Below are 16,132 nucleotides of genomic sequence, written 5' to 3'. Positions count from 1 at the left end.
ACTTGGTAAAAGATAATGAGGTAACGGTCGAGGTGATCGAGCTGGTGCTACAACTACAATGCTGATATCATATTATTGGAGGTGAGCGTGGCGTGGATTACCCTGATTTCGTTTGTGTGACAGGTAGCTAGATTTTATCAATGTTCATTGCCTCTTCTTTTCTATTGAAGTTATCCCTATGTTTTTGAATTAATATTGCCTCTCTATATTGCCTATCTTGGATAGTAATTTTGAGTATTATCGAGTATTTCGAATGAGGTAATATGGGTGCCTTTTTTTGAGAGCATATTGGGCTTCAGCTGATTTATCGGTTTGTCCCAGGCGACAATTTCTCTTGTGTTCAGAGAGTGGTACCTATACTTTTTTTCGTAATTTCAATGTAGACCGACCAGCAGGTATACCGGGGTGTTGCTAAAGGTTCTCTGGGGTCCTTAGCTGATCTCTGTCTCTGATTGACATATATATTGATTTCAGGTCGTGCTTCTCTGATATTCTTCCAGTCCGGTCTATAACTTTTTCAACGTATGGAAGGAAATCTTTTCCCTTGCCTAGCTGGGGTAACTTTGTCGTTCTCTCTCCTGGGTTGTATGGCCCTCTCGAATTCTTTTTCGCTATACCAATTCCCTTTGGAGGCATTCTTTGAGCAGTGGTTGCCAGCCTCTTCAATGTGTTGAGCTACTTTGTTAATTTTGGAATAAACAGCGAGCTACCCGCACGGAAGCCACGTAACGCAAGGTAAATGAAATCATCCACAGTGGATTTATCATTATATGTATTTATTTTACTATTTAACTGGTGATACATCATACATAGGTACTAATAATAAACTAATAACAAAATAACTAATATTACTAGTACGTACTTGTTCATAGCTACATTCCTACCTATCAAACGAAGGTGTTTGAAAAATAAACACAAACTTTTATCCAGCCACAACGGCATGTCACGTATGATTTAAAAATAGTTAATAATAACAACAAAAAAGTAACGCACTATCATGAACATAAACATTGAAAAATAAAAAAGCACGTTCAATGAGAAGGCTGACACTCAGACTCATCGATAATTTTTTTAATTTTTGCAGTATAATTTGATGCAGCCATTCGAATACAATTATCCAAATGTTCATCTGTAAGTAGATTGCGATATTTGTTCTTAATAAACTTCATATTGGAAAAAGAAGATTCACACAAATAGGTTGAACTAAATAATGCTTTCACTTTCAAGGCAACACGGCATAGAACTGAATATTTGTCTCTACTTACAATAGGCCAGATACATTCAGTACTTGAGACTAACGATTTTAAGGCTAAATCATTTTGAAACTCAATAACTTCCATTTCTGTTGTAGCGATGTCTTCGCCAAAGTTCTGCATAACACAAGTTCCAAACTGTTGGATATCAATTTCCACAAAGGGTGAAACAACAAACTGCGCTACTAAAGCCATTTCATTGAAATCCTTAAAACGATTTTTGAAGTTATTCTTCAGGGTAGAAATTATTTCTACATGATATTTGTTGTCATAGGGTTCTAATGGATTTTGGGATATTTTTTCTGAAAGAATAGGAAAATGCTTGGCATCGCTGTTAATTAGGTTTTGTCCCCAAAACTCCAGCTTTTTGATAAATGCTTTTATATCAGAAATCATTTCCGCTAGTTCTTTGTCTCTCCCCTGAAGCTGCAAATTAAGTTCGTTTAATTTCTCTGAAATGTCCACGAGAAAACCAAAATCTCTAAGCCAGATTGAATTTTCTAGTTCCGGAGTCGGTTCATCGCGTTGTTTGAAAAATTGAACTATGCCAGATAGGACATCATTAAACCGTTTCAGCACCCGTCCTCTACTTAACCATCGGACTTCAGAGTGAAGGAGTAGGTCCCCGTATTGACAGTCAACTTCATCGGCCAAGGTTCTGAATAATCTTCTTTGTAACGCTTGAGCTCTAATATTGTTCACAATTTTTACCACCAGTTTCATAACGTTGTTTAGTTTCAGGAAATTTCCACATAATGCTTGCTGATGGATAATGCAGTGGTAACAGAGAAATTGCGGAAAAGTTTCATCTTTACGACATAACGCCACCAGACCCTTATCACAACCCACCATAGATGGAGCGCCATCGGTTGTCAAACCTACCATTTTCGATATTGAAATTTTCTCGGAAGAAACAATATTTTTTAAATGAGAAAACAACTCATGTCCAGTAGTGTGTCCTTTCAGTGGAATGAACTTCAAAAGATCTTCTTTAATCGTAAAATCACTAAAAACCATCTTGACGAACACGGCCATCTGGGCAGTGTCAATGACATCTGTTGATTCATCCAGTTGAAGTGAAAAATAAACACAGTTATCTAAGTCAGTTCTTAACTGTAAAAAAATACCATTGCTCATTACTTCTACACGTCTCATCACTGTATTAGCAGAAAGTTGCATAGATTTTATAGCTGAAACTATTTTGTCTTTATTTCTAAAGTTGGCAAATAACGAATCAGCAGCTTCTAAAAACGCCGATTTTATCATTTCCCCGTCTTCATAAGGTTTCTTTTTTTGTGCAATTATCTGGGACACACGGTACGATGCTTCAGTTGCAGCCTTATTTTTGTCGACTGTTCTTAAAAATATTGATTGTTGTCCAATTACCTGCTTTTTTAACTGTTACAGTTTCTCCTTTCTGGCGGCAGAATGTAGTGGGAATGATTTTTTAAAATTAGAATGTACAGTTTTATGATGTCTTTCAATATTTCCTTTTTTAGCAACGGAGACCGAAGTATTACATAACAAACACACATTTTTATCTTTAACTTCTGTAGAAAAGTATTGTTCTTCCCACTCCGAATGAAAGTGGTATGTCTTTACCTTCTTACAACTGCTTGCCATAATATTATTTTTGTTGTTCTCTACTAACCCAACCGCTGGACGTTGGTTACGCGTTCAGTTTTAAACTAAGCGCAATGTGGCCGCGCCGTGCGTATTTATCCCGTTCAAAGTAATCCAGATCGTTCTCGAACACTAACGCTCTTGTCCGGCTGGTCGGTTCTAGCCGATTCTAGCTTGATGGCGTCAGCGGCAGATCGCTCACCGCAACGTTGCCGCTGTTTATGTTTAATATTATGACAATTAGATTTTTTTGTGGAATTTTCGGAAGCTTCACTGATTTTTGCAATTTGTATTTTTTAAATTAAAAACGTTGTGAGAGCTACCAGAATTGCCTCCGCGAGCTACCGGTAGCTCGCGACCGACAGGTTGGCCACCACCGCTTTAGGTAATTGAGTTCCTCAGGAAGACTCTCAGGTTCACTGATATGTCGTGCTGTTTAAACCAACGTTTTGATTACCCCTCTCTTCTGTTGTGACTGGTGGTTAGAGTGTTCAGTCACATGTCTGTGTGTGTTGATTTCCTGTTCGCTATGTGGCCCAATATACCATTTTCACATCTGTTCACAAGAACATCCAAGAAGGCTAGAGTCTCTTGGGTTTCTCGTTACATTGTGAATTTTTGGGCCGAGAGAGTTTAGATGTGATAGAAAATTGTTTAGTGTTTTTTCATCATCTTGCCATACTACAAAGATGTCATCTACATAACGCAGCTAACAATATGGTTTCACGGTCGCTTACTCTGAGGACCATTGTTCGAACTTTTCCACAACAGGACTTAATGGACTGCCCATTGCGGTATCATCCGTTTGTTCGTGAAAAACATTATCCCACTGGAAATAAGTTGATGATAAACAATGAGCGAAGAGGGCGGTTATATCTGCTGGAAATACTTCGCCAATTAGCCGTATCGTATCTCTGATCGGAACCATTGTGTACAAGGAGACCACGTCAAAGCCCACTAGTATGTCTCCAGGTCCTAACTTCATATCTCTACTCACTTCTATATGAGTATAGAAACAGATAAACTCTAAACGATTTCCTCTACTAAAGAAAGCACTACCAAATTAGTCAGAAATTTGCATTTTGAACGTTTTTCAATTATTTTCCACAGCTTTAACAATTTGTGAGGTGGTGATAGATCATGAAACGAATAGAGTATAACAAAAAACTAGTGAGGCCTCCGGGGTTTAGCCAAGTCTAAAAAAAATTATACCGAAGCACCCAAAAACAGTTTTTATTTCCATATTTTTTATAATGTATTTCAGAAACAAACATGTTCCGTTGTTCTTGCAGAGCAACAGAAGAGCAACAGAAGATAATTGAGCATATTTTATATTACTGATTTGAAAATGTATCACACAAAAAGGATTATTCAAAACAATTCTAAACAATGTGCGTTCTTGAAATTTCTGAATTCCAAAATGCAGATAAAAACTGAAGTAACGAATGGATTTTTGAGTAAACAAAGTGGTGAGCTGGTTAACGATGGGAAAAATTCTATTCAAGAAGAGAAAAAGGGATTGAACAAGGTAGCAGGAATGAAGTTTCTTCCTCCCTGTTAGGTTAAGTTCCTGTACTTAATTTTTATTCTTTGAAAATTGTGTTATGGCAGCAAAGGAACTGTAATTGAAAGCGGATTGAAATTCTTACTGATTTTGAGCTGAACGTTGGTCATTATTACAACATTGATATTATATTCATTATATATACGAACTAAAAAGAGTGTATACAAAACTCTAATGGTAATATAAAATTTCCACATTAAACTGCTGTGAATTACATATGAATCGGTTTCTAGAACAATGAGTTATTAACTGATTCTGTTTTTTTCTGAATAAATTTCTTGAGAGTGAAATTTTGAATAGTATTCGAAAAATTCATCAAAATAAAAGATACAGAAATTGAAAGTTGGTTCTATTTTCCTAATTTCTTCGAAACATGTTGGTCTCTGAGTACTGCGAAAGCCAAAATGGGGAGAGACATGATAGTTGAAGTTTTTCCCAATTATTTTTGAGCTACCGTTGAAGTTGAGGATGAATATATGCTGATAGTCAACTGAGAGTTCCCCTGGTGGAGTATGAACATATCTTCAAATATAATTTATACATTTTGGAACCAAAAAACGGAAATTGATTTTTGGCATCGTTCAATAGTACTTTGAAATAGTCACTTTTGCTACAATTTAACCGACTCTCTCTCTCACCGTTTACGAGATTCCTATGCATAAAAACCAATTTGTAAGTCAATTATATGCGGAAATTGATTTCTTTAATAAGTTCCCCAAATATGACGTTATATTTTTTCTAATTTATAGCAGTAAATACAAACCTAGTTCCTCAGACGGTACCAGTTTTGAAGCTATGGCTCTAGTGGCTATAAGTGATGTACCATTCAGTATTTCCAAAATTGATCCTGGAAAAATAAAATATCAATAAGAACATTGTAACTCAAGTTTGAATTATTCCAAATGTTCCGTCTTCACCAGTTTCCTTTTTTTATTTTTTCTCTTCGTGTATTTGTCTATTGATGATATTCACTCAATTTGCAAAATTTGTATCAATCGCAAAATTCGGCTGTTTCCTATTCTGATTAAATATATGAAGCGCTCCTCGTACCAATATATTTGGTCGATCGCTGAAACAGCAGTAGAACAACAGGGATTCGATATATAGACTCGCTACAGAAAGTATCTCAGATGATTCGACAACCTACTCAATTAATTAAGAAAGTTGCTGGCCAGCTAGTGTTGTGTGATTCAAAGGGTTCTTACGATCATCCTTCTGGAACCAGAAGTCTCTCTACAAGCCGCTACTCAAGCCGACATACACTCAGGTGAGAACCACAGCCACGTAATCTCTCTCGCTCTTTTTTTGTGTCCTGAACAAAATTCTATTGGGAACTTCCTCAAATCATACAATCCTATGTTATACTTACAGTCCACTTATCTAATGAAGCAACACCAAAGTTGATTTTGATCTGAAGAACATAACTAACAGAGGTATTTCGAATTCTACCTCGAAGTCAAAATCTCTTTCCCAAAATAAAATCTACGTTGGCTTATTTTCCATTGGGTTTAGATTATGTGTTTTACCTAATTCCTATGTCCCTGCATTCTAGAGGAATAACATACATTTGTGGCTTTCCTTGGATGTTACTTGTGTTTCATGAAAGAGTGCTGTATGTATACTTGAATGAGACAAAAACTGAATTGAAAAAATGTGGCCCGCACTAATACCACGAAAGATCAGGAAAGACGAATTCAAATCCCGGTCGGGTATCCTTTTTTCAATTCAGTTTTTATTTCATTTACGTTTGCATACCGCAAAGACTTTGCTGTAAATTATAATAGAAGGTCAACAATATTTTACACACAATGTAGAAAATACCACAAAACATCAATTGAGACTTTGCAACTCAGTAAACCAGTAAACCCATGGATTTGTCATAAGAGGGTTGGACGCAAAACCACCTCTACAAGATATTATGGACGATTTACAGAAAAAACACCAGCTGGAACTGGAAAACATATCAAAGGCGACTTCTACAAAGCAACGCCCGTCTATCCTCCGTTTGAGGATTACTTGGTAACTGAGGAAACGTTCTAGGCAGATGGTACATTGCCATTGATGCCAAATATCGGGACACGCTACGGCTAATTGCAATAGGGCAGTTGCCCAAAATGTACAGGAAAGAACATGCTTCAACTGTATAGAGGCACATCTGGCGAATAGCGCGGATTGTCAGCTCATAAAGATGAACTCGCGGAATTGACACTCCGCACGGAAGTGAATCCTCCAAGAATATATAACGGCACCACCACCAAAAAACAATGCCGGGATAGGCAACTCCCAGCTAGTAGGACAACCACAACAGCTTGATACTCAGCAATATAGAGAACAACAATATGGAAGACCACACCAAATAGAACGATTGCAGTCAAACCAAGATCCCCCACCTGAAAGGCGCGCCATCGTAACCCTTCAGAGTTGACCCAACAAGAATCAGATGTGTTCTCTGCTTTTGCAGAAGTCAAGGCGCTGATTAATGTGGACAAGGTGCTGAGATCGCTGAGAGATCTGCGAAGGTTTTTATCTGATGCTCAGGAGCCTCTTGGGAAACAAACGGCCTCTATAACGTTCCTCAAAAAAATTGTTAAAACTTTTCGCCTATTAGTCCGGCACAGCACAGCACGACGCTGTCCGTCACCTTTTGGCGACGAGTAGTAGCATCGCCCACTTGTCTAGCTACAACCAGCGTACTGAAGATGTTGTTTGTTAGATATCATGGGAATTGTGGTTGACATCGACCGGTGACAGAAACATTTCTATCAATAGCAGTTCTGACGAAGTCGTCATTATAGTGGCCGCATTATTGAATGTAGAAGAAAATAGTCAGAAAAGAGAATGTTGTGGGTCCATCCCATTAATCAAAAGGGGGCAAATCTAGGAGAGTTCCAGCATTTCTTCAAGGACCTGAAAGAAGACGAGGAGAATTTTTTTCAGTATTTCTGAATGACTTCAGGCGAATTTCCAGAACTTCTGGATTTTCTAGAGTCTGCCTTAACGAGCAACTCAATTTTTCCTCGTCCATTTTCATAGACACCATCTGAAACTGTGCTGTCAACTGATGGAACAGCAAAACAGAGAGACAGAAACTCCCCAGGCACTTTTGGACAAGTTGATGGTGGCAAGATCTGGAATCCTATCCGGCGGCGAACGCTCTTGGCTGCACCGTGCCGGGCTAGTGGGCGGTTGTTCATTCATTTTCATTGTTTTAATCCTATACGTGTTTTGATGGGACGGGCCGTGCTGTGCTGTGCCCGACAAGTGGGCGACAAACTAAAGGCTTTCGCAGCCGATATCACTGTCACTATTTTCCATTTCGCTAGCGCGAAACTAGTCCGGCACAGCACAGCATGGAAGTATCATCGCCCACTTGTCCAGCTACAACCAGCATACTGAAGATGAATTAATATCTCCGATGACTGCATATTACGGCTGCGTAAAGTGTGTCGCTCATTTGTCCGGGACATCATAGCACGGCTCGTTCCATCAAAATACGGATAGGATTGGAACAATGAAAATGAATGGTAGGTGGTAGAAAAACTGGCCTCATTTTCATAATCATTAATGATAAATCAGATTTCCTGAAGGAAATATTTGAACAGAATACATTTTCACCTGAAATGATTTATTTTATAAATATATACTATCCCTCCGATTATCAACTAAACCAACCGCCACTGTTTTATAGTCCAACTTACAAACAAAGTTATGCTGCCTTCAATCTAAGGATGCAAAAGGCATCTCTATTGTCTTTTGTTACTCTGAGATTAATACTTACTTGCATATATAGATGGATTACCTACTCACCTAGATAGAAGATCAATGGAGTTTTTGCTAATCCATAGACAAAGCTAGAAAGGATTTTACTCATACAGGAATAAATACCAATAATAGCATCGTCGATTTTCAAAATGTGACTGAAAACGCCTACAGATATCGTCGAACCTGAAAATACAGTTAATGGATCAGCCATTTCTATCAATTTCAAAATGACTAAATGCTCGTTTCAGGTGAAGGTTGAACGATTTACTCAAAGCATAGAAGCAAAGCATTGTTGCGAATTATATTATTAGAATAGATAATATTTTTTCGAGAATTTGAGAATACAGTTCAGGTAGTTTTCAGTGTAGAATTGGAAATATATTACTATCGATTAACAAATCTGCCACTAATAATCTGACATTTGATTTGTCAATTGTTACTTCCATAATCTATGAATTGAATGAGTTGAATAGACGCTTCGTCATTACAAGAACGAAACCCTTTTTTGCCATATTGGACAGTGACTTTTGCACTACCGTTATTCAACAACTAGGTGAATGAACGCCTTGGAGTGAGCCAATTCTGGAAGATTCTGTCAGAAGTCAATGAATCTTCTTGCCATCCAGGTGTTTAATCTTTGTTTGGCAAAGCTTAAAGCGATGCCAATGACAGGTTCTGGTCCGATGAAGCTGCTTGCTGCTTGTCGTCCGAATCAGTATGGCCAGGAATCCAGACCAGCGACAATCTGTTAAGTCTTCCTATTGAGGAGAGTCGTTTTTGGCAATTTGCTACCAATTTAGACACTTCTCGGTAAGAGCCAAGAGCTTACAATGCCGCTTGACTCTCCGAGAATATTTTTATCGACATGAACATGAGGTTGGATACTTCCAATCTCTCTCACAATTCAATAGCGTGAATTTCCGCTTGAAATACAGTCACATAAATTCCTAGGCAGGTTGATATCTCTGTCCTGGATCTGCGACTGAAAACACCTGCACCAGAACCAGATGGTGTTGATCCATCTATGAACCAACAACTATCTGCTCTTAATATTTACTTCTTCCTGCCGTCTTGCTATAAGTGTTTATTGACATGAAAAAATACATCAGAATTACATTCATCAATTGGATTAACCCTATCTTGGTTGTTGAAAAATAATCATTCTCACCTAGAAGATTCGTCAACATACTATACGTTGAAAATATACTGAAATCCACTTCATCCCAGTTGAACCTATACCTAGTGAACAAGTAGGATACAGCCAATTCACCTGAAAAAAAAAGAATAAAAAATTTTGATTTTTTGCCACAAATTTTGTTCAGCCGAAAAACAGTCAATGTGGTTTGAATTGGAATCCAATTAATGGGAGATATTGGAGAGTGAGATTAAATCTGGGTGTTTGCGAACTTTTTTGTTTGCATTGTATGATGAAAGAAACGAATAAATAATAACATCGACAATAAATATCGTTATGCTATGTTGGTCGAAAAGAACTACATTTGGCTCATTAGCTTGCGTGAGCTCAAGAGTTGGGAATGAATAGTTCCAATAAATGTTGTATTCCTCATTTTCCACAACGAATTCAATATCCTCGGAGCGTAGGGCAACATCGGTGTCTCGTCAATACCGTAGAAGTGCCGTAAATAGCACTCTTAGGGGTGCGTTTTGTCGATGGATATTTGCCGTATATGCCGGACATGCTGATAGGCCTTGTGTTAGGCTCTGCACCTTGTGTCAGGAACTCCTATACCCATCACGCGACTGCGGTGTGATCTTCATTGTTATTTTACAGTTCCATTGGAAAGTTGGATTCATTTGGTCAAGTTGGAATAGGTGAGAGCTACAATAAATTCTCGAGGTCTTCAGTGGAGGTTTCTGTTAATCCACACACTTTGGATCTACCTAAATTCAAAGCAAATATATACCATTACTATTTCAAATATCACCGTATCTATGAAAGAGAGGATATCACCCTAAATTGTAACCCTAAATTCAAAATTGAAACTGAATGAAAAATATTCAATTGACTCACCGTGAAATGGTCCAACAACAACCATAACGACAAACATGAGCACCAAAACCTTACTTCTTCTATTGTTCTCCCCCTTTTTGAAAACTACATTGAAGGTTTCAGTGATATGGTGGAAATCGAAAAAGTCTTTGATGAAGGCACATGGACCACTTGGTGGAGTCGCTGTCGACTTTTGTGCTTTTCCCGATTCCTGGATGCGTTTGTACCCGTAGATGAAAGCCATAATATACATTACAGCAGAAATGGAAAACACCCCGTAGAAACCAATTTTTTTGTACAAGATTCCACTAAGGGCGAGCCCTATAGGAATGCTCAGTGAAAAAAACAAATTCGCTATGCCTATTCGCAATGTTCTTTCTTCCAAGGTGGTGATGTCGCCAATATAACTGAAGACTCCTGTGAACATACTGACCCAACCACCCGTTATGGCTGGAAAAAACCCTTCCGCAAATCCAGCCACTTCCATTGGGATCTCGTCGAAGAAGTAAACGCAAACCATCAGACTGATCACCGTCATAAACTCCCCCACGAGGGGTAAGAGCATGCAGGGTTTCCGCCTACCCCATCTGTCACTCCAAGATCCAATGAACATAACGAAGAACGACGGCAAGAAACTTTGTAGGATCGTTTTCCATATACCCATGGAAGCGACTAGTTGCTGAACTTGCTTTTCTTGAAACGTATAATTTTCTGTCCTTCTGTCTGTCAAAGCATCACAAACATGTTGCGGGTATCGCAAATTCACCCTGCAGGCTTTCTCTAGGTTTAAGTTTTGGGTGGCTAGATTGGCGAAAACGCATGGTACAATGTAAAATGCCATCAACGGCTCCACTGTGATGTTTTTGAAGAAGTTGTTCCATTTGTCCTTCCATGAAACTGTTTTGGATTTGACGATGATGGTGTCATGGTTTTGTGACGTTTGGTTTTTCTGTGATTCGGCTTCCTTTGCGGGAGGAATGCTCATTTTCGTTCGTCAGTTTGAGATCCTGTAACAGAAAATCGACCAAATTATGAAGGTGCCTACTAGTTGTTGCCTGCGGCTCCACCCGCGTTACATTTTAAACAAATAGTTACAATGTTTTTTTATTAGCCAAAAATTTCGGATTTTCCATTCCAAAACTGACGAAATTCAATACAATCTTCAAACCCCTATTTTCCCCTTGGCGGTGAAAATTCTTGATTTTCTTTCTTGATGCTTATTTACGCTATACAAAGAACCTACCTGCATTTTCAAGATTTTAGGTTCAGTTGCTTCAAGTTGCTTCAAGTGTTAGTCAATCAATTGGTACCCACTTGTACTTGAATAGTATCAGCAAAAAAAAACTGAAAGGATTAGAATGATATACATTGGTTATCCTACTAATATTACGGATGCGTAAAGTTTGTAATGTATGTCTGTATTTATGTTTTTTACTCTCAGCCCAACAATGGAAGTCCGAACTAGTGAAATTCATCATGAAACATTGTCAATCGCCTTCAAACAAACATATATAATGAGGTTGTAGTGTTTTTCGGAGACTTAAAAAAAATAACAAGTCTGACGATGCCCAAATGGAGAGACGTAGTGGAGTTTAAAAGCTTAACTGAAATCATAACATAAGATTCGAGTGAATTTTTTCATCTCTTTCATTACCATTGTGAATATTTCTACGAAAAGTTTTGAACGTCATGTTTGTAATTATTAATAATGAATTAAAAAAATGTTTTACCGTTGACATGAGGAAAATATCCTCTTCACCTTGGAGTAATTGTTAGTTCACGGAACAGTGGTTTCTGAGGCCTTGAATTACCGAATCGTTGCTTGAATATGTGATAATTATCGAATATTAACTACTTTTCAGATAAGGTATCTCATAATATGAATGCAACTGTAACAAAACGGTGAACAATGGCACTGATTAAGAATATTGCATTTCATTTCATCATTTTCTAAGTTTTCACCTGTGTTTTCTGGATTCTTTTATATTGAGACTTTGATTTTACCAATTTATCTGTTGATTTTTTCAGTGAGTATTAAACAATGGATTGAAATGAATTCAATTCGATTTAGGGTATCACCAGGATTATTCTGCTCTTTTTCTTTCATCATATACTATTCTAAACCTGTCAATTTCGACATTATTTTCGAAAATCACCAAAAAATCATTTTTCGTAAATGTTTCCAAAAATGCCATAGTTTTGATGACTACGAGACTTCGATGTCATATCTTACCCAGAAATTACCCACGTGGATCTGTTATTAGGAAAAAATAAATACACTTTCGGAAATTCGTCTTTGTTGTTGCAAAGTTTATCTAGTTTTTTCATTCTATTCAGATTTTGATGGTGAGAAAGTTAATATGTCAATAATCGAATAAACGAGTTTCTCTCTCACACTTATAATTCTTTTTCAATTGATTTTTATCCAGTTTGATTATTTTTTATCCAAGAATTCAGTTACAAATAAACCCGAAATATTGTAACGGTTGACTTTTTCATTCTAAATCTCCTCCTCTTGCAGAATCTTTCATTTTTGATCATTAAGTATTGATAATTTCTGAGTTATTGACGAAAAACTACATTTCACAAACTACACCAGATACGATTTCATCTTCAAAAACTTCATTCACAAATATATTTACGTTATTACAGTGGCTTTTTCAATTGTCTCTCAGGATACCACTTGAGTAAAGTTTTTGTAGCAAATAACATTCACAAAGTATATTATTCACTACGAAAATTGCAATTTTTTGTGTGCTATGAAATCTTCAGAATATATTTTTTCCTTTGAATTGAAGGGGTTATATTTTTAGGAGTGATTAATTTTTGGGAAAGAGAGTTTTTGGCTTCCTACTACTCCATCTGATACAAAAAAAGGATGAGAGAATCTTCCAAAGAAAGGAAGGAAGTTTTCAATTTGAAAATAAATAACTCTATACATGGATGTGTAGATCATGCAAAGAAGTAACTTTCAGACACAAACTGAAAAACAGTCCTCCTGAAACAGCTACTTTCATATAAACATTGAATTACACGAAAGAAAAATTCTTTCGAAACAAATACTTCTATATGAACACTGCATTATACAGAAGATACTTTTCTCTACTCAGTTTGTATTTCAAACATTCGTTGTGGAATAAGAATCAGATATCATTCACATGAGTTCTACTTTGAATGAATGGTAATAAACTGTACTCACATGGAACACTGTCACCCTCACTGGTATACACCGATGTTTCGCCTTAAGACACTTGCCCTAAGGCTCTTCAGTACCAAATTGGATAACATTATAGAAAATACACATACATAAGCAGACCAAGTTTATTCCGTGACATTGAAAAATCGTAATTCATGGATGAAGTGTGTGTATTTTCTATAATGTTATCCAATTTGGTACTGAAGAGCCTTAGGGCAAGTGTCTTAAGGCGAAACATCGGTGTATACCAGTGAGGGTGACAGTGTTCCATGTGAGTACAATTTATTACCATTCATTCAAAGTAGAACTCATGTGAATGAGTTCAGCCCGGCAAACGTGCTGGGCTGAATTTTCTAGTGCATTGTCTTTTGACTTTTCCTCTTACATATGAGAGGTTCACAAAAGAAAAACGTACAATACAGGAAATAGCAGCCACTAACGGTTTGTCGAGGGGTATTGTAGATGATATAATAATGAAGAAAAAGTTTAGGTTCGGAATGAATGCCTTTCAGGAAATCCAAAAGACAAAGTCGAGAATTGGGAATGGTATAAATAAGGATGATTTTGTAAGAATATTTAGTTTGATCTTCCTCTTGAAGATGATCACTTGGTGATCGAAACACGTGTCGAAGTGGTTAAATAACGGCGAAACATCGATGTATACCTGTGAGGATGACAGGGTTCCATGTAAGTGCAATTTGTTACTATTCTTTTAAAGTAGAACTCATGTGAATGATATCTGATTCTTATTACACAACAAATGTTTGAAATACAAACTGAGTAGAGAAGAAGTATATAGAAGTATTTGTTTTGAAATAATTTTTCTTTCGTGTAATTCAATGTTTATATGAAAGTAGCTGTTTCAGGAGGACTTTCTTTCAGTTTGTGTCTGAAAGTTACTTCTTTGCATGATCTACACATCCATGTATAGAGTTACTTATTTTCAAATTGATTACTTCCTTCCTTTCTTTGGAAGATTCTATCATCCTTTTTTTTGTATCAGGTGGAGTAGTAGAAAGCCAAAAACTTTCTTTCCCAAAAAACATATTTTTTCCATATCATCCTGAAGCCAATGAACTATAGCTGATATCTTTAAGAGTCCCTCACAATACACGGAGTCAACTGGCAGAGGTGGACATTGCCTTGCTGAAACTACCCCTGGAAATCAGCAATGGAATGGAATCTGAAGACTGGAACAAATTGGATGGCATATCCTACTCGTACAAGAGGAGTGAACGGAACAGATCAAGAGAAAACCACAGGAAGAAATATGACAAATTTCACAGTGGCCAAAGCCCAAAACCTCCATTCTTGGACAAGTCCAAAGTAGTCGTGAACCTAACAGATCGGGTACCAAATGAAGAAATTATAGCTAAGACGGAATTTGCAATCAGAACTGTAGCGGAGGATGAATTGTGTCTTTGAAAAACCTGTACTCAGATGAGTAGATTACCCTTTCACTAGCTGACAAGGGAAATGCCTCGGTGCTCTTGAAAACAGAAGAATATATCGGAAAAATTGAATAACCTCTTGACCCGTCCGTAGTGAATGCACCGGGATCGCTTACATATTACTTGTCAAAACACCTCCTCCAACCTCATGTTGGAAAAACAACCTCGTACGTCAGGGATTCGATTTCAAACCAACCATTTGGCTACGATACATGGATGATACCTTCATCATCTAGAGACATAGAAGGAACAGACTGAACCTATTCCTAGACCACAAAAATGCTCAATATTCTAGCATCAAGTTCACCGTGGAGACTGAACTGGAACAACGGTTTGCTTTTCTAGATGTATTCGTCGAACGGCGTGGCACACGACTGATACATAAAGTGTACTGAAAACCGACACATACGGACATATATCTGCAACCATCATCTAAGTCGAAAGAGGGGAATTATCAACACCCTGACGGAACGTGCCCGTAGAATATGTGAATCGGAACACCTACAAGAAGGATTGGACCATTTTGAAATGAATTTGAGATCAAATGGATACAGTGTAACCGAGATCAACAAGGCCATGAAACTGAAGGCTTCCACAAGTCAAAATAGGGAGGAATCTCAAACGGTTGCACGTGCATTTCTACCGTACATCCCTAGGGTACAGACAGAATCGGAAACATCTTAGGGAAGCATAAAATTAAATTATTATTCAAGCCCATCAGGAAAATACTACAAAGCCTTAGATCTGCGAGAGATAAAAGAGATCCACTATCAGCTGCGGGGGTATATCATATACCATGCACCTGTGAAAAAGTTTATATCGGTACCACCAAAAGATCCATGGGTACAAGGCTGAATGAACATCGGAGAAACTGTAGATTAGGTCCAATAGACAAATCGGCAGTAGCGGAACACGCGCTTACTGAAGAAGATCACACGATACTGTTTTTCTTCATGCGTTGCAAATATAAGAATTCTGTGGTCATATGAAAAAAAAATTACATTTCCACCCATTTCCAAGAAAAAAACATTACGTAGAATTTTTCTGAATACAGAATAGAACCATTGCTATTCGCAAGTTTGAGCAAATATATTTTTTGCAGAAAATAGGTTTTCTCTTTACAATTATTTTAAGTGAATGTTCAAGATATAATGGAAGATAGTCGAATAAAGAAATTAGAAAAAGACTGCTCAGCAACTGAGAGTTATGCAGTTTCTCAAACACAACTATAACATAAAAATATGCTCTGAAGACCAAACAGTAGTATTTCTC

General features: G+C 37.4%; 1 protein-coding gene across 2 annotated transcripts in view; it reads right to left on the bottom strand.

The window, feature by feature from the left end:
• LOC111507234 (probable peptidoglycan muropeptide transporter SLC46) overlaps window positions 1–16,132 on the bottom strand; it is a 30,014-nt gene that overhangs the window by 1,427 nt on the left and 12,455 nt on the right. For both annotated transcript variants that reach the window (XM_074174385.1, XM_074174384.1), the window contains exons 2-5: window positions 10,235–11,220; window positions 9,371–9,472; window positions 8,248–8,385; window positions 5,204–5,287 (exon numbers count right to left, since the gene is read on the bottom strand). In XM_074174385.1, the coding sequence (XP_074030486.1) occupies window positions 5,204–5,287; window positions 8,248–8,385; window positions 9,371–9,472; window positions 10,235–11,198 (1,288 nt within the window). In that variant the 5' untranslated portion in view covers window positions 11,199–11,220. The remainder of the gene's footprint in view (window positions 1–5,203; window positions 5,288–8,247; window positions 8,386–9,370; window positions 9,473–10,234; window positions 11,221–16,132) is intronic.

This window comes from Leptinotarsa decemlineata, unplaced genomic scaffold (assembly GCF_025532065.1).
Source record: "Leptinotarsa decemlineata unplaced genomic scaffold, Ldec_3_MD MMD2_tig00000576_RagTag_RagTag, whole genome shotgun sequence".
NCBI classification, from domain to species: Eukaryota; Metazoa; Arthropoda; class Insecta; order Coleoptera; family Chrysomelidae; genus Leptinotarsa; species Leptinotarsa decemlineata.
Note: the sequence above shows the minus strand (reverse complement) of the source record. Positions and strands in the feature narration are given on the sequence as shown.